Genomic DNA, 21064 nt, shown 5'->3' on the forward strand with positions numbered 1-21064 from the left:
ACATCAGGTGACTGCAGGAGACCAGAGGTTAAAACTACAAATCAGGTGACTGCAGGAGACGACAGAACCGTTTAGAAACTACACTTTGGATTTCATCACGTAAAATTTGTATTTAGGACACAGCCTCAATTATTATTATACAGATACATTATATATTTTTAATTATTCCAAATAATGAAGAATATATGACACTACTAATAGTAGTAATAGTACGTATGAATTTCTGTATGTATGTATGTTTAATATAAAAAAAAGTTATTAAATTGTTTATGGCACCTTTGTGTTCGAAGTGGCAGACAATGCAGAAGAAAATAAGCGATAGCCCATATACATAAAAGAGCAGATCTAGTATTACTAGAATTTGATGGAATAAAAATGTAATGAGCATCTAAAGTGAAACACGTTGAAACAAAGAAGAAAGGTTAGTCACAATAATTAATCTGAGGATTAGTGCTGGCGATGACCAGGAGATGGGCCATTTAACAGATGTTGGGTTGTGATCAGATCTTTATAAATTATTCTCAAATCTGAGCAAACCAGGGCACCTCAAACCAGAGAGCTACATTCTTCCGTCCAGGCTGGTCTGTAAAAAGAGCCCAGAGATAGTTCTGGTTCTAGTTCATCACCTTTGAACCATTACCCTCAAGTAGCAGGTTTCGATACCCAGCCCTCTCCAAAAATAGGACAAGACAGTAATTCATTCCACAATCCATCAGGCTTTTACACAAACATCTAAAAAATAAGGTTTTAATTGTTGGTTTAAAAAGCCAACAACCTTGGATGTGTCCTTTAATATGTAAACAACACTATCTATCTATCTATCTATCTATCTATCTATCTATCTATCTATCTATCTATCTATCTATCTATCTATCTATCTATCTATCTATCTATCTATCTATCTATCTATCTATCTATCTATCTATCTATCTATCTATCTATCTATCTATCTATCTATCTATCTATCCATCCATCCATCCATCCATCCATCCATCCATCCATCTACCTACCTTGAATAGTGTGAGGGTATGGTGGGTTACCTGAGCTCTTCTGGGTTGAGAATGGAACGACGGACAGCAGGAGAAGAAGAACGGTGAGTCTGGTGTCCAAATGCTCCATGATGACCGGTTAGAAACCTCAGGTTGGATCTTCTCTCTCTCTTCTGGTTCAAGGTAGGGGGGAAAAAACACCTGTTCAGCCCCAACCCCTTTTTATAACCTGGCATTGGTGGGGGAGAGAGGAGCGGAAAGGGGGGAGGTAGGAGAGAGAGAAAGAGAGAGAGAGAGAGAGAGAGAGAGAGAGAAAGAGAGAGAGAGAGAGAGAGAGAAAGAAAGAAAGAAAGAGCGATAGAGAGAGAGAAAGAGAGAGAGAGAGAGAGAGAGAGAGAGAGAGAGAGAAAGTGTGAGCAGGAGTGGTGTGTGTGTGTGTGGAGGGTGGAGGAGGGGGAAATGTAAGGCAGGTATATAAGATGGATGACTAAAGAAGAAAACACTACATTATTCTCCTCCTCCTCCTCCTCCTCCTCCTAGGCCTAAGAGCGTCTGGGGGGATAATCCTTCCTCCGTCTCAGGTTCGGGCGGTCGCATTTCCTGCCTCCATTATCCCCAGGAGATCCAGCTCCCCGGGTGGGAGGGCACCCCGGGTCACCTGGCTCTCCTCACTGACCTCCAGGGGTCCTTAATTAAAACCCTCTGCAGACAACGGCTCTCTTTGCTGGGGAGACTGGATACTCCGGCCCCCTGCTCCGGCCCACTGGACCACAGAGCTCCGGGACGACGAACAGCCAGGGGTTTGTTCCCGGGACCATGGGACCCGCTGGGAGGGAGCTGAACCTGCTCTCTGATCCATCTCCTGCTCCTACTGGTGATATGTGACACGGGCACGTAGCAGGCGTGGACACACAGGTAGACAGACAGACACACACACACACACACACACACACACACACACACACACACACATAAATGCGCACATATGCACACACGCAAACAGACAAATACACGCATGTACATGCACACGTTTATAAAAAAAAAGAAAAAACCTGGCACACATAAACTTGAGCAAATGCTGACATTATCCTATTGCATGCACACACACGCACGCGCAAACACACACAAATACCCCCACACCCGCACATACGCATGCACACGCGCGCACACAAACATACACACAAATGGCAAATTCATATTTGTAATAATTTTTGTTGATTTTAATTCTGTGTTTTATTTTATGGGGTTGCGTTTTGTTTTTCTGTTCTCATTATTTTTATATAAATCTTAAATTAACAGCATACAAAAAAACATTGAAGTAAACGTGCGAACCACTGCATAGATCCTTGGTCATTTTCTATTATGTTCTGCTTATTTTACATTCTGTAGCCTGCCTGTCGTGTTTTTGTGTGAGCGCTGTTCGTTTCGTGGGTATAATAAAGTTTTGAAAAAAGAAAAACCCACCCCACCAGCCAGTGGGTGTGCAGGGCTGTGGCTCCCTGTCGGCTGTCTTTTATCCGCACGCCTATTCCAAACATACTGTCAACAAATACAGGGAGAATGAGTTAAATACCACAGGACGACTGTGCCAGGTAAGAAGATTCGTACTTAGTTTGGTTCTAAAGATGAGAAACGTGTTGTTGCCAGCCGGCTAGTCTGTAGCCAGCAGCTACGGGGAGACGGGCTGTCTGGCGCCGGAGAGGCGGCGGCGCCCCGGCCGTAAAACGGCTCGCTGTCCGGGCCATGTTGTCCGGGCCATGATGGCTTCTTCTACCGCTGATCTCTGTCCCGTTCTCCGCCTGAAGGAGAACACTTGGTGAACAAGAAGAAATCGCAGAACGCCATTGCGCCTCTTCGGGATGTCTCTCTAAATCGGACATCATTTAATGTAGTTGGCTTGTAGCCATGTCATCCCTGGACCACCTGGATGCCATATCATGTGTTTGGATCAATATTTAAAGCTGATGCCACATATTTTCTGTTTGTCTTTGCTAAGTCAGTCTTGAGCGTCGTCAACACAAATAGATGTTTTTGAGATGGATGCACTATCATCGTCTGTATTCAATGTAATAACCCTTTTGCACACGACCGTGGTGGACTAGAGTGGTTTCCCCCCCTCAGTGCCCTCCTCCTCCCGGTTGTTATCGCTGTTGGAAGACATGTACATGAATTAGGGACCATTAGGCTGCTAATGTAATTACAACAACATGTACATTCCCGTTGGATCCGTCTCCTCTAACTCCGCCATCTCCCGGTATCCCGCACGCAGCGCACCGCATCATGGATCAGATCGGGGTCCGGCTGCTCCTCATGGTTCTGCTGAAGGCCGTTCAGTCCATCTCCGAGGGAACAGGTGAGCTACATGTTAAACACGGTCCAGATTCAAGTACACGGCTTTACGCTGTAGCGTGTGATCATGCAGCATCACTGCTGGCGGGTGTAATCAAGGGTACCACTCTTGTTTTGGTGTTCCCACAGACAAAAATACATAATTTCTTTATCAAATAATTGATAAATATGCCCATCCCTAATGCAACACTGATTGTAATGATTGATAGTTGGACGATATATATACTTATTGATACAAAATGCTGCGGAGACACATTGATTTGACCATTTTGATCATATAGGCTTTAGCGAACCTGACTCCTGATTGGTAGATGCATTTCTGAATTTGTCAGTAATGCAAAAACAGATTTGTCTCGAGGGCTCTCCACAGCAGTTTGTCCTCAACAAACGGGAGAAATCCGATCCCTAACTCACAGAGTTCATAGTGGAAGACACAACAAGGCCTGTTTCTTGGTTGTCTGTTATCCTATTCCATCTAGCTCCATTTATACAACAGCTAGGCCAGCTTCGTCCTGACTCTGTGTGTGTGTGTGTGTGTGTGTGTGTGTGTGTGTCTGTGTGCGTGTGTGTGTGCGCAGACGGACAGCTGGTGTGCGTGTGCGACAGCCCCGAGTGCCTCCAGACCAGCCAGTGTCACGGCCGCCGCTGCTTCTCGTCGGTGAAGCGGGGGTCCGGCGGGGAGCAGGGGGCCGGGGGGCCGGTGGAGCTGCACCAGGGCTGCTTCGAGGAGCGGGAGAAGATCGAGCTGCACTGCTTCACGCCGCCCTCGCTCCACCAGGCCATCGCCTGCTGCGCCCAGGACATGTGCAACGGCAACGTGACGCGCCACTCCATGATGACCCTGCTGCTGTCAGGTGACCCAGCGAGCCCTAACCCTGACCGAGGGAGCCCTAACCCCTAACCCTGACCGAGGGAGCCCTAACCCCTAACCCTGACCGAGGGAGCCCTAACCCTGACCCAGGGAGCCCTAACCCTGACCGAGCGAGCCCTAACCCAGGGAGCCCTAACCCTAACGCTGACCCAGCGAGGTGCTCTCCCAGCAGGGGACTGGAGCTCAGATTGAGGGGTCTCGGAGAGCAGAGAAGGGCCAGAGAGCAATATTTGACTTCCCAACAACCACAAACAAACGTCAGATCCCTTTCTCCTCCCTCCCTCCCTCCCTCCCTCCATATCTCACAACTGCTATTAACCGGGGAGACACGTCCCCCGAACCAATCACTGTAGAGAACCCCTGATTGGGGGCGGGAGCAGTCTGACACCTAATTGGCTCACACAGGGGCAGGCCCAATCAATCAAACAGACATCCTCCCAGCACCTTCCACTCATCTGCATATTTAAATCAGCCCATCTACTCCCTCTTAATGTATCCCAGTTAAAGTCCTCAGATGACCTCTCCTCCTCCTCCTCCTCCCTCCCCCCTGACCCCCCATGTCCCTCTCCCCCCCCCCCCCCCACAGCCCCGGAGGGGGAGTCGGTGCGGTACCGCGTGCGCACCGTGGCCCTGCTGGTGCTGGGCCCGGTGGGGGTGCTGGTGCTGCTGGCCGTGGGGTCCGTGCTGGCCTGCAGGAGGCTGCACCACGGCCGCCTGCACAGGCTGCAGGAGTTTGACACGGAGCAGGGCGCCGTGGACGGCCTCATCACCTCCAACCTGGGGGACAGCACTCTGGCGGTAAGCACGCTTTTATTTTGAAATGGGCCCTGAAATGAGCCATTCCGAGGTTACTCATGCGGTAGCATAGGGTGTAAGCCGGAGAGTGGGTCCTCGAACAATGCTTTCCAAAACTAGAGGTGATGTTGGGGTTGGGTTCTCCTTTGATTGACCGGAGGTCTTCTTCACTCGTGATCCTCTCCCTCCCCCCCCCCCCCCCCCCCCCCCCCCCCAGGACTTACTGGACCACTCCTGTACGTCGGGCTCGGGCTCCGGTCTTCCCTTCCTGGTCCAGAGAACGGTGGCCAGGCAGATTAGCCTGATGGAGTGTGTAGGTGTGTACAAGGACCACACCCGACGAGGTTGCTAGGCGACTGAGATCAACAGACCTCGAGTCGAGTGTCGTCGGAGTGCAGATGTAAATCGCCATTCCTCCCCCCCCCCCCCCTCTGTGTCAACCCTTTAAATATCCAAAGGGTTGACACAGAAGGGAATAAATACTTGATGCACTCGACTGTTCCTGGGACAGAGCAGGCATGAAAACTCACGAAACGGGGTCCAGCAATGCCGTCTTTGCTTTATGACTTGATGTGGTTTTCATCTCTCTCCCCCCCCCCCCCCCCCCCCTCCCTCCCCAAGGTAAGGGGAGGTATGGGGAGGTGTGGCGGGGCCAGTGGCAGGGGGAGAACGTGGCGGTGAAGATCTTCTCCTCCAGGGACGAGAAGTCCTGGTTCAGAGAGACGGAGATCTACAACACAGTGCTGCTCCGCCACGAGAACATCCTGGGTGAGTGGGACCAGCAGCAGAGAAGATACCTGTCGAATCTCAGAGAAGATACCAGTGTGGTCTCAGAGAAGATACCATGAAGGTCTGGTCTCAGACAGGAGACCATGAAGTTCAAAATGCAACAAAGCTTACCATTTCCTCTGCCTTGCTTAATATGACATGCCGTGTTTAAAAGATTAGTAACATGGAATTGAGACTATCGGACCTCCTCCTCTCCTTTTATTCTCCCTCATCTCCTTCTCCTCTTTCCTTCGTCTCCTCCTCCTTCACCTCCTCTTCTTCTTCTCCTTTATCTCTTCTCCTCCATCTCCTCCTTCATCTCCTCCTCTACTCCTTCATCTCCTCTCTCCATCTCCTCCTCCTCTTCTCCTTCATGTCCTCTTCATCTCCTCCTCTTCTCCTTCATCTCCTCCTCTTCTCCTTCATCTCCTCCTCTTCTCCTACATCTCCTCCTCTTCTCCTTCATCTCCTCTTCTCCTTCATCTCCTCCTCTTCTCCTTCATCTCCTCCTCCTCCTCTCTTCATCTCCTCCTCCTCCTCTTCTCCTTCATGTCCACCTCCTCCTCTTCATCTCCTCCTCCTTTCCATTTCCTCTTCATCTCCTCTCTCCATCTCCTCCTCCTCTTCTCATTCATCTCCTCCTCTACTCCTTCATCTCCTCTTCTCCTTCATCTCCTCCTCCTCTCTTCATCTCCTCCTCTCCTCCTCCTCCTCTTCTCCTTCATCTCCTCCTCCTCCTCTCTTCATCTCCTCCTCTCTTCATCTCCTCCTCTCCTCCTCCTCCTCCTCTTCTCCTTCATCTCCTCCTCCTCCTCTCTTCTCCTTCATCTCCTCCTCCTCCTCTCTTCATCTCCTCCTCCTCCTCTTCCTCCTCCTCTTCTCCTTCATCTCCTCCTCCTCCTCTCTTCATCTCCTCCTCCTCCTCTTCATCTCCTCCCCTTACAGGCTTCATGGCGTCTGACATGACCTCCCGTAACTCCAGCACCCAGCTGTGGCTGATCACCCATTACCACGACAACGGCTCGCTGTACGACTACCTGCAGCGCGTCGCCGTGGAGACGAGCGAGGGCCTGGCCATGGCGGCGTCGGTGGCCAGCGGCCTGGTGCACCTTCACACCGAGATCTTCGGCGCCGAGGGGAAGCCGGCCATCGCCCACCGCGACCTCAAGAGCAAGAACATCCTGGTGACCAAGGAGCTGCGCTGCTGCATCGCCGACCTGGGTCAGAACCGCCCCTTAACCAAGCATTACACTAGACTAACCTGGGTCAGAACCGCCCCTTAACCAACCACTAGACTAACCTGGGTCAGAACCGCCCCTTAACCAACCACTAGACTAGACTAACCTGGGTCAGAACCGCCCCTTAACCAAGCACTAGACTAACCTGGGTCAGAACCGCCCCTTAACCAACCACTAGACTAACCTGGGTCAGAACCGCCCCTTAACCAACCACTAGACTAACCTGGGTCAGAACCGCCCCTTAACCAAGCATTACACTAGACTAACCTGGGTCAGAACCGCCCCTTAACCAACCACTAGACTAACCTGGGTCAGAACCGCCCCTTAACCAACCATTAGACTAACCTGGGTCAGAACCGCCCCTTTAACAAAGCATTACACTAGACTAACCTGGGTCAGAACCTCCCCTTAACCAACCACTAGACTAACCTGGGTCAGAACCTCCCCTTTAACAAAGCATTACACTAGACTAACCTGGGTCAGAACCGCCCCTTAACCAACCACTAGACTAACCTGGGTCAGAACCTCCCCTTAACCAACCATTAGACTAACCTGGGTCAGAACCTCCCCTTTAACAAAGCATTACACTAGACTAACCTGGGTCAGAACCTCCCCTTTAACAAAGCATTACACTAGACTAACCTGGGTCAGAACCTCCCCTTTAACAAAGCATTACACTAGACTAACCTGGGTCAGAACCGCCCCTTAACCAACCATTAGACTAACCTGGGTCAGAACCTCCCCTTTAACAAAGCATTACACGAGACTAAACTGGGTCAGAACCGCCCCTTAACCAACCACTAGACTAACCTGGGTCAGAACCTCCCCTTTAACAAAGCATTACACTAGACTAAACTGGGTCAGAACCGCCCCTTAACCAACCACTAGACTAACCTGGGTCAGAACCTCCCCTTAACCAACCATTAGACAACCACTAGATTAACCTGGGTCAGAACCTCTCCTTTAACAAAGCATTACACAAGACTAAACTGGGTCAGAACCGCCCCTTAACCAACCATTAGATTAACCTGGGTCAGAACCTCCCCTTTAACAAAGCATTACACAAGACTAAACTGGGTCAGAACCGCCCCTTAACCAACCATTAGATTAACCTGGGTCAGAACCTCCCCTTTAACAAAGCATTACACAAGACTAAACTGGGTCAGAACCGCCCCTTAACCAACCATTAGATTAACCTGGGTCAGAACCTCCCCTTTAACAAAGCATTACACTAGACTAAACTGGGTCAGAACCGCCCTTAACCAACCATTAGATTAACCTGGGTCAGAACCTCCCCTTTAACAAAGCATTACACAAGACTAAACTGGGTCAGAACCGCCCCTTAACCAACCATTAGACTAACCTGGGTCAGAACCTCCCCTTTAACAAAGCATTACACTAGACTAAACTGGGTCAGAACCGCCCCTTAACCAACCACTAGACTAACCTGGGTCAGAACCTCCCCTTTAACAAAGCATTACACTAGACTAACCTGGGTCAGAACCGCCCTTAACCAACCACTAGACTACCCTTGGTCAGGACCTCCCTGTTATCTAGACTGACCTAGTCAGAACCTCCCCTTCATGAACCATTTCACTTGAGGCTTCCCTTGGCCTGCATGTAGAGCCATCTCATTGAACGATACACTCAATACTGTTTCAGACACTAACATGTTACAGGGAAGGGAAGGTTTGACTCCAACTGCCGTTGTTCGGCTGCAGGCAGTCTTGAGCAAGGTACTTCGGTAGATGCTTAATCCGCTCACAAATGACATAAGTTGTAACACTGAACACATAACCATTAGAGACCATTATCTTATGCAAACCTCAACATATTTTTATGCTACTCTATTACTCAACGCTCTTGTTAACTGCGCTTAGACATCTTTGTAATTAAATGAAGATACTTTTGATGAAGAACCGCGAGCTGTACTGAACCCCCCCCTCCCCACAGGGCTGGCCGTGACCCACTCCCAGGCGGACAACCTGCTGGACGTGGGGAACAACCCCAAGGTGGGCACCAAGCGCTACATGGCCCCCGAGGTGCTGGACGACAGCATCCAGACGGACTGCTTCGACGCCTACAAGAGGGTGGACATCTGGGCCTTCGGCCTGGTGCTGTGGGAGATCGCCAGGAGGACCTACAGCAACGGTGGGGAGCGCCGTCATGGAGTGCCTTCCTGGAGTGCCTTCACGGAGCGCTCTACATAGTTTAATGAAGGGGCTCCATGGTTCTGGTCTAAATCTGTTCCATGTATCTAGCCCAACATGGTCCGGGTTTAACTCCCCTGTGTTCCATGTATCTAGCCCAACATGGTCCGGGTTTAACTCCCCTGTGTTCCATGTATCTAGCCCAACATGGTCCGGGTTTAACTCCCCTGTGTTCCATGTATCTAGCCCAACATGGTCCGGGTTTAACTCCCCTGTTGTCCATGTATCTAGCCCAACATGGTCCGGGTTTAACTCCCCTGTGTTCCATGTATCTAGCCCAACATGGTTCTGGTTTAACTCCCCTGTGTTCATGTATCTAGCCCAACATGGTTCTGGTTTAACTCCCCTGTGTTCCATGTATCTAGCCCAACATGGTCCGGGTTTAACTCCCCTGTGTTCCATGTATCTAGCCCAACATGGTTCTGGTTTAACTCCCCTGTGTTCCATGTATCTAGCCCAACATGGTTCTGGTTTAACTCCCCTGTGTTCCATGCATCTAGCCCAACATGGTCCTGGTTTAACTCCCCTGTGTTCATGTATCTAGCCCAACATGGTCCGGGTTTAACTCCCCTGTGTTCCATGTATCTAGCCCAACATGGTCCGGGTTTAACTCCCCTGTGTTCCATGTATCTAGCCCAACATGGTTCTGGTTTAACTCCCCTGTGTTCCATGTATCTAGCCCAACATGGTTCTGGTTTAACTCCCCTGTGTTCCATGCATCTAGCCCAACATGGTCCTGGTTTAACTCCCCTGTGTTCATGTATCTAGCCCAACATGGTCCGGGTTTAACTCCCCTGTGTTCCATGTATCTAGCCCAACATGGTTCTGGTTTAACTCCCCTGTGTTCTATGTATCTAGCCCAACATGGTTCTGGTTTAACTTTGCTGTGTTCCATGTATCTAGCCCAACATGGTTCTGGTTTAACTATGCTGGGTTCAATGTATCTAGCCCAACATGGTTCTGGTTTAACTCCCCTGTGTTCCATGTATCTAGCCCAACATGGTTCTGGTTTAACTCCCCTGTGTTCTATGTATCTAGCCCAACATGGTTCTGGTTTAACTTTGCTGTGTTCCATGTATCTAGCCCAACATGGTTCTGGTTTAACTATGCTGGGTTCAATGTATCTAGCCCAACATGGTTCTGGTTTAACTCCCCTGTGTTCCATGTATCTAGCCCAACATGGTTCTTGTCTAATGGTGTTTTCGAGATGCATCGTACACCACCCACATGGGTGGCTCTTGTGACGTCATTTCCTGGCTTGTAGCATTTCCCGTTAGTCGTCGTGAGTCATTGCTTTTGTTAGCTACGTTAGCCTCTTTGGAGATTTCCCATTTTGCAACTCTTCCGAGTGTTCCACGAGGCATCTCGAACCCACCATAACTCCCCGGTGTCCCAGGCCTCTAACCCCCCCCCCCCTCCCTGTGTTCCAGGCCTGGTGGAGGAGTACGGGCCCCCATTCTACGACCAGGTGCCCAGCGACCCCAGCTTCGAGGACATGAGGAGGGTGGTGTGTGTGGAGCAGCAGCGCCCCTTCGTCCCCAACCGCTGGTTCTCAGACCCCGTGAGTAACACAACTTTATTGAGAACTGGAGCGGACGGACACGGGGGCAGTTAACAAACATATTTTCTATTTTGAAGCAACGAGTGTTGAATGTTATGGAATGCTTCTCAGAAGCCCTTGAGGATTAGAGACATTCAAGACCGCAGAAGGTAAAGGGACGCTTGGTTCAACGAAGGTAAAGGGACGCTTTAGCTCAACGTTTCTTTTGCTTCAAGGTTAAGGATGGTTCATCAGAAGTAGTGGTTAGCTGAGGCAGTTCGTTAAAGGAAGGTTCCCTAGGTTAGGGATGGTTAAGTTAGAGATGGTTAGTTTAGGTACCAGGTTAGAGATCGTTAGTTTAGGTACTAGGTTAGTTTAGATACTAGGTTAGGCATGCTTATTTTAGGTACTAGGTTAGTTTAGGTACTATGTTACAGATTGTTAGTTTAGGTGTTAGAAGACTTTGTTAATGTCCCTCTAGTCCCCTCGTACAGATTTAATCACTACAACAGCTGGTCTCACACACACATGGTATAAAGAAATACAAATGAAGGCCACTGGAAGACCGGCGTAGATCAGCCTTGTACCATCCTCATGCTCTGATGGGTCGATCACATGGTCACCTGGAGACTTCAGTAGGAGGCACACGAGTCACATGGTCACCTGTAGTCTCTCTCTCTGTCTCTCAGACGCTGTCGGCGCTGGTGAAGCTGATGAAGGAGTGTTGGTACCAGAATCCGTCGGCCCGGCTCACCGCGCTGCGCATCAAGAAGACCCTGGACAAGATCCACGGCTCCCTGGAGAAGGGCAAGGACTCCTGAGGAGAGGAGAGGAGAGGAGAGGAGGGAGAGGTGACCAGGGAGGAGGAGGAGGCCACAGTGGCGTTGGATAGGTGGTCGGCGGACCAGGAGAGGGGAACGTCTAGTGATCCGTCCTGCTCTCGTCGTTCCTCCCCAGCTTCCTCTCCCCCTTGACGTAGCGACCTGAAGCTGGGAGAACTGGGAGAACTGGGAGCCCTGTCTGAGGAACCAGCCGTCGCCGTGGAACCCCGGCCGCCTGCTCTGACCCAGACGGTGAACTGCGACCTCAGCCTGAAGAACCGGATCTCTGTCCGTAACGAGACCGCTCTGGTCTGAACTCTACGAGAACACACACACACACACACACGCTCGGCACTAAAAGGGATTTTCTTCAAGTATCCTTCTTTCTTTTATGTTTTTTTTTTATTTCACATGCTGTCGGGATATTCCGCTGAAAGACAATCAGGTCAACTGTTTTAGCCTTATCGAACACACACACACACACACACACACACACCAGAATCAAAGTACAATTTTGAAATATGTTTATGTACTACGTATACTACTACTAGCAGCACACTACTGATATGTACTCCTGGTTTGTAGCCTGTGTTTAAGGGACTGTACACATGGGAATACTCTACATCGAGCTATTAATTAGCTATAAATAATGAAGTCGTAAAGTAGGGAAACACGCACTGAACACGTTGGCCGATTTGGAAGAGACGCCATGTACAGATCTCTGCTTCTCTGGGCGGTCTAGTGGATGGAAGGACCGGCAAAATACAATTATTATTATAGTTATCATATTAACAGTATAATGATATAGAAATCATCCGTCACATCATTACCAAGAGCTGCTATGTATGTTTCCTGCCGTCTACTGCCGAGGGAACAGGAGGTGAGGAGCCAGGAAAGGAGAATATGTCCGTCAGGGCACCTGTCGCCCGCGTCCCTTTTCTCCCATCATGCCTTGCAGTACGGGGCGTGGTCTCCAGACGACCCCGCTCTACCCGACGTTCACACCGACGGCTTCCAGATAAAGTTCACAAGACGTCCGCTGTGTTGTTGCTTTGACGTTTTTTTTTATATGTAATAATAAAACATTTACTGCACTGTTACATGTTGATGCACACTTTCAGGTTTCTAAAGCCGTCACGATGGTTCAACCCGCCGGGTTTAGGGAGAGGGCGGAGATGCATGTCTCTGTGCCGGTAGCGGCTCTAGTAGAGGTAGTACAAACGGATTACAACTCCACCTTGATCTACAGTCGACGAGCTATGGATTCACAAATGATTTAATCTTGAGGGGTACAGATCAAGCTACAATTTGGAGTGTCTGTATGTAAAAATACATACAATTGATTGCACCTTAAAACCCTTCCTCCTTACAAGGTCGCTGCAACTACCACCACCTAGTTGGCCTTTCTGAGCTCCTGGAAACAGCAGGGCGTTGGTGTTGAAATCCGGTTCATGGTAGAAGTTGCAGTAAATGACCATGACCTGGTGCTCCACTGCCATGCAGGAGAGCTCTACCTTGAGTGCGTGTTTGTGTGCAGGCGGCGGGCGGGTTTAAACAAGTTTCACACTGATTACTCAACGTGCAACAGGTCTGCAGCCTCACCCAGCCCAAGAGTCCAAACAGACTGGGCCAGGCGAGGCTGCTTAAACCAGCCATCACCCACACACACACACACACACACACACACACACTGAAATAACCCAGTGAATACAATAAAGTCTTCAATTTGGCAAATCAATACCACATGAATACAGATATGTCTGCACCTCCGTGTACACACATGACCCTCGTTATCCAGCCCCCAACCCCCCCCCCCCCCCCCCCCCCCCCCCCCACCCAGCGGACAGCCCCCCTCAGTCCAGGTCGTCGGGGAGGGTCTTGTAGGGGTTGAGGATTCCCCGGGGGTCCATCAGGGTCTTGATGTGTCCCATGAGGGCCACGGCGGGTCGGGGCTTGCTGTAGTAGATGTAGTTCCTCTTCTTCAGGCCCAGGCCGTGCTCGGCGCTCACGCTGCCCCGGACCCCCGCCGTCCAGCCGTACACGAAGGGCTCGATGGCCCCCTGCAGGGAGGGGTCCGGCCCCGACGAGGTGATGTTCAGGTGGAGGTTACCGTCGCCTACATGGAGCATGCGCACACGCACACACACACACCCCAGAAGTAAATAACAATTTGGAAATATGTTTATGTACTACGTAAATACTACTAGCAGTACTCTACTGATATGTACTTCTAGTTTGTAGCGCGTGCACACACACACACACACAGACACACACACACAGGCCAAGAGAGAGACTATCACAGACATACACAAACACAGGAATACACACACACACACACACACTAAGAGGGAATCAATCAGACACATGTACACACACACACACACACACGACAAAGAGTCATACAACAAATAAGCAGAGAGACACACACACACACACAGGAAGAGGGAAACAATCACACACAAACAAACACAATGACAGAGAGTCACACATACAACACATAGGCACAGAGACGTACACATGCCATCCGCCCCCCCGGTCCTCACCCACGTGTCCGTAGCCCACCACGTTCTTGGCGCGGCTCCCCAGGTGGTCCCGGGTGGCCGTGACCAGCTGGTAGAGGCCCTCCACGGGGAGCGACACGTCGTACTTGTAGGTGTAGCCGTCGTGGGTCAGGGCCTCCGTCACGCGCTCACGCATCGACCACAGCGCCTGCACGCACACGCACACACACACACACACACACACACGTGTGCAAACATGCATTTCAGGCACACGTGCATGTGAACACACACACACACACACAAAGTTTAGTCTGACCAGGCCAATACGTTCAAATGTACAGGTATTTCATTGGACTCAGACCTATACGACACTATAACGGCAATGCTATTTTAACATTTCCTATTTGAAGTTTTGTGTATCTTCTTAAGGGGAAATTTCAAAGATATAATTTACAGAGGGTTATTTTGGAGGGGATGCTGAATAAATCTTTCGTGTTTTCGGACTCAAAAATAATGGTTTGAATAATCGTGATTCCGATTTTTTCCATAAAGCAAGCAGCAGCCCTACATACATACATACATACATACATACATACATACATACATACATACATACAGCATGACTCGACAGCAATGCATCCCCCCCTGCTTCAGGGGCCACGGAGGACCTCCCAGCGCCGACAGGGGGTTCACCATGAGTCACTATCCGTCCCAACACACCTTGACCTTCGTGTCGTCGCTCGCCACCGTCCCGTCAGTGACAAGCGATGAGGTCATGGCCTCCTCCAGGAAGCTGTGGAGCTTCTCCTCATCGTGGGCGGAGTTGGACCCCGACGTCTCTATGACGATGTAGAAGGGGCAGTCTGCCGGGACAGCGAAGAGGGAGGGGCGTGTCCATCAAGTAGCTTTAATGCTCCTCCAAAGACGGTAGGAAACAGGGACGCTGTGTCCAGGACCCCCCCCCCCTTTAGGGGTGTGGATCCACCTTCTACGGAGGCATCCATTTTTGTGGCCCACAGAGGGCGGGACTTGGCTACGCACCAGTCCATTGGTCAAACACATTTATAGTTGAGCCTCAATAAGCCTTGAACCTAATGTTATTAACTAACTAGTGAGATCCTAACCGAATGAAGAATAGGATTGCAGTGCGTTCAATTGCAGATTGCTTCACATGAGAGACCAACAGACCGGCTGCCACCTCCACCTCCTCCTCCTCCACCACCTCTCTCTCTCTCTGTGTACCTGTGATGGGGTTGGGCAGTTTCAGGTGTGTGTTCAGCAGCCCCATGCACGCTGCGTCCAGGAATTCAAAGGCTGACAGGATCTCTCCCAGCATGCCTTTGCAGAGCTTGAAGGTTCCCAGCAGCTGCTCAAAGGTCTGGCAGCCTGGAAGAAACAGGCACAGATCTCTTAGTCGTTTAAGAGATCCCTTAGTCGTTTAAGAGATCCCTTAGTCATTTAAGAGAACCCTTAGTCATTGAAGAGATCCCTTTAAGAGATCCCTTAGTCGTTTGAGAGATCCCGTAGTCGTTTAAGAGATCCCTTTAAGAGATCCCTTAGTTGTTTAAGAGCTTGCTTGGTGCTTATTGACATTATGTCAACCTAATACAAGCCTAGAATGTGATTTTAATAGTTGTATGGCGATATCCTTAGCAAACCATACACACACTGATCCTATTGGTCAATTCCCCAACTGGGATTTATGAAGTCATTATAATTTGTCTCCTTGTCTCAGAGGGATGGTATGACTACGGTCCCCCCTCAGGCTAAAGGTGTGTGGTGCATGCTGGGCAGTGACCAGAGTGGTCCAGGGGGGGCCTTCCTCACCTAGGAAGGCCACGTGGACGGCGCTGGGTTTCCGCGGACACAGGACGGACACGGCGGTGATGACGCCCAGCGTGCCCTCCGACCCGATGAACAGCTGCTTGAGGTCATATCCTGTGTTGTCCTTCCTCAGAGTGGACAGACAGTCCAGCACCCGGCCGTCTGCCAGCACCTAGGGAGAGGGGGAGAGACAGACAGAGACACACACACAGACAGAGACACACACACAGAGAGAGAGAGAGAGAGAGAGAGAGAGAGAGAGAGAGAGAGAGAGAGAGAGAGAGAGAGAGAGAGAGAGAGAGAGAGAGAGAGAGAGAGAGAGAGAGAGAGAGAGAGAGAGAGAGAGAGAGAGAGAGAGAGAGAGAGAGAGAGAGAGAGAGAGAGAGAGAGAGAGAGAGAGAGAGAGAGAGAGAGAGAGAGAGAGAGAGAGAGAGAGAGAGGTTGGTGCTCTCCTCGTGTTGCTAGATGTTTTTGGGGACCAGTGCAGCGTCAGCCTCCGTGAGCAAGAGGCCCCACCAGTGGTTCAGGGGGGGGATGGCCCAGTGATAAGGGGGCTGCACTTCGCACCCTCTGGGCTCCACCTCCACTGTACACAACCTCACCGCGCTGGGCTTCCTCCAGCCCCCCGGCCCCCCTGCCACCCCCTTAATGACACGGCCCTGGACTCACGTGGCTCCGTCTGAGCCCCATCATACCTCATAGAGCATCAGCTAATGACCTTAACAGTAGCAATAGTAATTATGAACGAGCGGGATTTCCCAGATAAAAAAGGTGACACATTATACCACCAGGTGCGTTACAACCAGTTCTTACAACCCGCCTCTTTTCTGACATCACAAGTGGGCGTGTCCACCTGTATGTGTGCTGGATAGATCGGTCTACCAAGCTACCCGGTTGGACTGTGCAAACGTTGCTCATCCATCCGTCATGCATCTAGGTGGACACGCCCACACGTGATGACAGAAGAGGTCCGAGTGGGATTTCCCAGTTAAGACAAAAGGGGAATAACGCTGAGCATTACCACTTCCAGGCCCAGCACCGTGCCCCGCAGGGAGCCGTAGCGCAGCAGGCGGAGCCCCCCGGCGTTGGTGGCCACGTTGCCCCCGATGTGACAGCTGCCCTTCGCGCCCAGGTCCAGGGGCATGATGAAGTCCTGCTCCTCCAGGTAACCCGAGAGGCCCTCCAACACACAGCCCGCCTGGCACGTCAGGATACCTGGACCGACGGACACAGACACACAGACACACACACACACAAAGCCGTGATTCACAGCCTCAGAGAAAAATAAAGGATCCTTCCATGTTCTGAGTTGTGCAGAACGAACAGAGATATTGTTGAAGCAAAGAAACGCACCAAACCCTTCGCAAACATTCACAAAGGTTGCTTACCGGAGACGGGGTCAAAGGTCAGGATGTTGTTCAGTAACGCTGTGGAGAGGATGATCTCATCATAGACGGGGACGCTGCCTCCCACCAGACCCGTGTTGCCCCCCTGGGGATTCACCGCCAGGTTGCGGTCGTTACAGTATCTAACAGCAGGGGGAGTTGTTTCATTAATACCATAACAAGTCGTCTACCCGGTAAAATAGCTCTGCGGTTCTCCACTCCGCCATGATCGTCCATTAGTGTGCTCCTATTTACCTCAGTATTTCAGATACTTGCGCCGTGGTCTGAGGTCTGAGCAACAGTTCACCGTGACCTGGATCGGGGACCAGAGATGCCGATGAGCGTTTAGTACATCGAGTTAACACAGACAGACATCACTGTTCATCTCAGAGGCGTCGTCAGCCCCTTTTTACTGGGGCACGTGCCCCAGTAAAAGTCTCCAGTGCCCCAGTAAAATTCCATTGATCATTATTAAATTCATCTGCAGAAGCGCCGCTCTCGCTATGGAATCGGCAGGATTCATCAAGTGCATCTCCTGCTGCCTCGGGAGTCTTCAGTCGAGCCTGCCTCTTACCAGCCAATCAAAAAACGAAAGGGGCTACATAAAAGCCAATCAGAAAATAGCACTATTGTATCTGGGTAAGATTTAACGCAACAACCAATGAAAAAAATCAGTTATTTACGGATTCGTCCACGTGACTCTTCTGAAAGTGTGTAAAGTATGACCAAGTGTTTCTTTCTGTTCAATAGTCTAGATAGAACTTTATCAATCCCCTGTAGGAGAAATTTGTTAATAAAACAATAATGGTAAAAAAAATAAGGAATCTCCCGCTTCCGGCTTCCATGAAAGAGAACCATACAAATTCACACAATAGCGTTGATGCAAATCTAGCATTAAAGGTTAATTTAAGGAAGTTCTCTCCAGTCACGCTGAAACTAGTTTGCTAGTAGTAGCGCTTTAATTTGCAGTGTAAGAGAATTCTGGGAAATCTGAATGCTGACAAAATTCTCAGAATTCTGACACTGCAATTTATTTGCACGCTACGACTAGTGAACTACTTTAAAAAAAAAAATCGACACTGCGACCAGGCGACAAATGACTGGTGAGAACCTTCTTAAATGAACCTTTAATGCTGGATTTAATTATCAGAATTCGGATTTTATCCAAGTATTCTGACTTTATTATCAGAATGCTGAATTTTATCTCACAATTCAGAGTTTATTAGCCTATTCGATTTCTGAATTAAAATTCTTGTGATGAATAATCTACATTTGTACAGTCGATGTGCAGCACTTTAATTCCCGTCAACTATGTTTTCTAACACCAGCATTTCCACAAATATGCTCATGTTCGTGACTGCTATACAAAACCATTTATAGTGCATCTATTTTTCTGCTGGGTAGTGATAGTCGCCCTAAATGCAGCTTTAATTTGATTCTGATTCTGAATAAATGCCGCTGCTGAACTGTGTGAATAAATAAAGGGAACTAAAATCTAAAGAAGACACGTGGTTTTGATGTACCGTGAATTCCAGCTGAAAGTGGAACATTGCTGCCATCAGGGGAAATTAATGTAACCTAGGCATATTGTAAGTAGCTTTCAATTCCTTGATTTTTTGTTGATCATGTTTCGTTGGAAACCACGGGAGCTGGAAAAAGCCCAGAGTAACTCATCTCCTTTTTTAACGTTACAACAAATTCACAACTTGTTTGACACAAACAATGACAACTTGATTGCTGTTAAAGAATGTTGCCCACATAATTAGCACCAGTTTTCAATACTGAGCGTCTGTAGCCTGTAGTTTTATAGCACACACACACACACACACACACACACACACACACACACACACACACACACACACACACACACACACACACACACACACACACACACACACACACACGCGGAAAATGAATAATGAATGAAAAATTGTCTGTCTTCAAAACTTGAGGAAGTTTTAGACAAAAACTTCCTTAACACAAAAACTTTTTTTAACATACTGGATCCAACAATGATCCCAACATTGACACAGATAATTCAGATCATTGCACTCACAATTCCTGTGAACAGTTGTAGTTGTGAGCGATCTTTCAGTGTGTCGAGAAGGCTCCACACCTGACTTAGGTCAACCATGGGGCAAGGAAGGCTTCACCAACTTTCTCTTTTGTCCATTGAAAAGGAGCAACTATGCAAAGTGAGTCAAAGCCACGTTATTGACCGCTTTGCCACCATGAAGGCGCGGCGATACAGCTTAATAGTGAAAAAATAATCATTTAAAAAGGCTCTATGCAGTAGTGTATGGCCTTATTTAGTTTAATTTAAGAGCTTTGATGGTTCTATAACATTTTCCAGGTTGATTGGTGGCAATGAGCCAACCTCACCTTAAGTCAGAAATTCTATTAGTTTTAAACCTTGTTTCTTGCCTTTTTAGTACATGTCGTTCTGGCAAAATTATGCTGTTTCCACACAGCTTCTAAATAAATATAGATGTGTAGACTTCTCCTGATAAAGAGGTGAAGGTCATAAAGAGACTTTTTGTTTATTTGTCAGTTACCTTATTTGTAAATCTTTGAGATGTGTATGTGTTTAAATAAATATAATTGTACGGTACTCATGAATCCATCTTTGCGTCTTTACCTTTACCAGTGCTTTAATATAGCCTACAGTATGACAGTGACAACAATTTTGAAGCTCGTACATACCCTTCTGTATCCATACATTTCATATTGTGCACACGTAAAAAAAATTTTTTTGGCAGTTGGGGGCCTGTGCCTCAGTAAAACTCTAGGTCTAGCAACGCCCCTGGTTCATCTATTCCTCCTTACATTCTCACCTCTAACGGATTTGAGCCAATCTACGTTGTGGGCCTCCAGTAAGTCTGGATCCGTGATTGCTCCGCCCGGGAGTGTTTCCCTGAAGAACGCCAAATCCTCCTGAGACAACCGTGAAAAGGGTAGTCTCTCCGGGGCTGCACCGGGAGACCGCTCCGTGCCCTCGCTCGCCCCGGAGTGTGCGTGTCGGCGGGGCGCCGCTGCCCCCCGTTGCCCTGTGGGGGCTGGCGGCCAGGGTGTACCGGCGCCACATCTCCAAAACAACGACAAAGTTCTACGAGAGATCATGAAAGGGAAGGCGGTCTTCAGACTCCAACCTCTTCGCAGAGCAACGTCCATGTCGGACCCGCGTGTGCGTGTGCGTGTGTCACTATTAGGCTGTTCGGTCGTTCTCGTGGTTCCTGCAAGACGCGAAACGCATTCACCTGGAGACTTATTAACACGATGCTGCAAGACAGCGGTAGCCGTTGTGACAAAGTCTTAACATGTCACATGTGTGCACGATTAGTGGCTGTGGTTTGAACGCACGTCAATCAATGACTTCCAGTGTACACGCTGAGCCTTGCAGATGAGTATCTGTTGATCATCAGCGCTGTGATCTTGAACCACTATAGCATAGCGTTAGCTACCATAATGTATCTCAAACCAATATAGCATAGCGTTAGCTACCATAGCTAATCTACTGTGCGGTGTAAATTGCACTATTTCCAACAGCCCTAATCTTCCTTCATATAGGTGTCTGGGTTCAAGGACGGAACTGAGTCAAATTGTCGTCCATGCTGGTCTCGAGTTCTTCAGTGTTTACTTCAATGCTATTGGGTGAAAGGTCACGTCAGATAGTAGCGTCGAATCACACTGGCGCTGGTCTGAGCCAATAGGAGATCACGTCGCAGTGACGCAGGATGCGCGTACATGCGAGCCGAGGCGCGCATTTCAAG

General features: G+C 49.3%; 3 protein-coding genes across 3 annotated transcripts in view; 1 reads left to right on the plus strand and 2 right to left on the minus strand.

Moving 5' to 3' along the window:
- Positions 1–1198, minus strand: part of otomp (otolith matrix protein) — a 4864-nt gene extending 3666 nt beyond the window's left edge. Inside the window, exon 1 of the mRNA XM_060052844.1 lies at positions 1041–1198. Coding sequence (XP_059908827.1) covers positions 1041–1119 — 79 coding nt within the window. The 5' untranslated portion in view covers positions 1120–1198. The remainder of the gene's footprint in view (positions 1–1040) is intronic.
- Positions 1199–2523: 1325 nt separating this feature from the next.
- acvr1l (activin A receptor, type 1 like) lies at positions 2524–12681 on the plus strand. Its single transcript, XM_060052843.1, has 10 exons — positions 2524–2581; positions 3259–3342; positions 3917–4192; positions 4796–5007; positions 5222–5321; positions 5626–5772; positions 6718–6993; positions 8964–9161; positions 10651–10781; positions 11450–12681. The coding sequence occupies exons 2-10, from the start codon at positions 3270–3272 to the stop codon at positions 11579–11581; spliced, it is 1545 nt and encodes a 514-aa protein (XP_059908826.1). The 5' UTR covers positions 2524–2581; positions 3259–3269; the 3' UTR covers positions 11582–12681.
- d2hgdh (D-2-hydroxyglutarate dehydrogenase) lies at positions 11999–20942 on the minus strand. Its single transcript, XM_060052841.1, has 9 exons — positions 20129–20942; positions 17547–17604; positions 17295–17434; positions 16928–17121; positions 15910–16078; positions 15325–15468; positions 14803–14945; positions 14125–14290; positions 11999–13697 (listed from the first exon to the last, which is right to left on the minus strand). The coding sequence occupies exons 1-9, from the start codon at positions 20463–20465 to the stop codon at positions 13435–13437; spliced, it is 1614 nt and encodes a 537-aa protein (XP_059908824.1). The 5' UTR covers positions 20466–20942; the 3' UTR covers positions 11999–13434.
- Between the last annotated feature and the right edge of the window lie 122 nt (positions 20943–21064).

Source organism: Gadus macrocephalus, chromosome 5 (assembly GCF_031168955.1).
Source record: "Gadus macrocephalus chromosome 5, ASM3116895v1".
In the NCBI taxonomy this organism is placed as follows: domain Eukaryota; kingdom Metazoa; phylum Chordata; class Actinopteri; order Gadiformes; family Gadidae; genus Gadus; species Gadus macrocephalus.

What these genes read in the sequence shown, in the direction of transcription:
- acvr1l (XM_060052843.1), top strand. Translation starts at nt 3,270, where the DNA reads ATGGATCAGATCGGGGTCCGGCTGCTCCTCATGGTTCTGCTGAAGGCC. An exon ending in GATGACCCTGCTGCTGTCAG is followed by an intron (nt 4,193 to 4,795) that starts GTGACCCAGCGA and finishes CCCCCCCCACAG; the next exon opens with CCCCGGAGGGGGAGTCGGTG. An exon ending in ACCGCTGGTTCTCAGACCCC is followed by an intron (nt 10,782 to 11,449) that starts GTGAGTAACACA and finishes TCTGTCTCTCAG; the next exon opens with ACGCTGTCGGCGCTGGTGAA.
- d2hgdh (XM_060052841.1), bottom strand. Translation starts at nt 20,465, where the DNA reads ATGGACGTTGCTCTGCGAAGAGGTTGGAGTCTGAAGACCGCCTTCCCT. An exon ending in GACCTTTGACCCCGTCTCCG is followed by an intron (nt 17,122 to 17,294) that starts GTAAGCAACCTT and finishes CCGTCGGTCCAG; the next exon opens with GTATCCTGACGTGCCAGGCG. An exon ending in CGTCCACGTGGCCTTCCTAG is followed by an intron (nt 15,469 to 15,909) that starts GTGAGGAAGGCC and finishes TGTTTCTTCCAG; the next exon opens with GCTGCCAGACCTTTGAGCAG.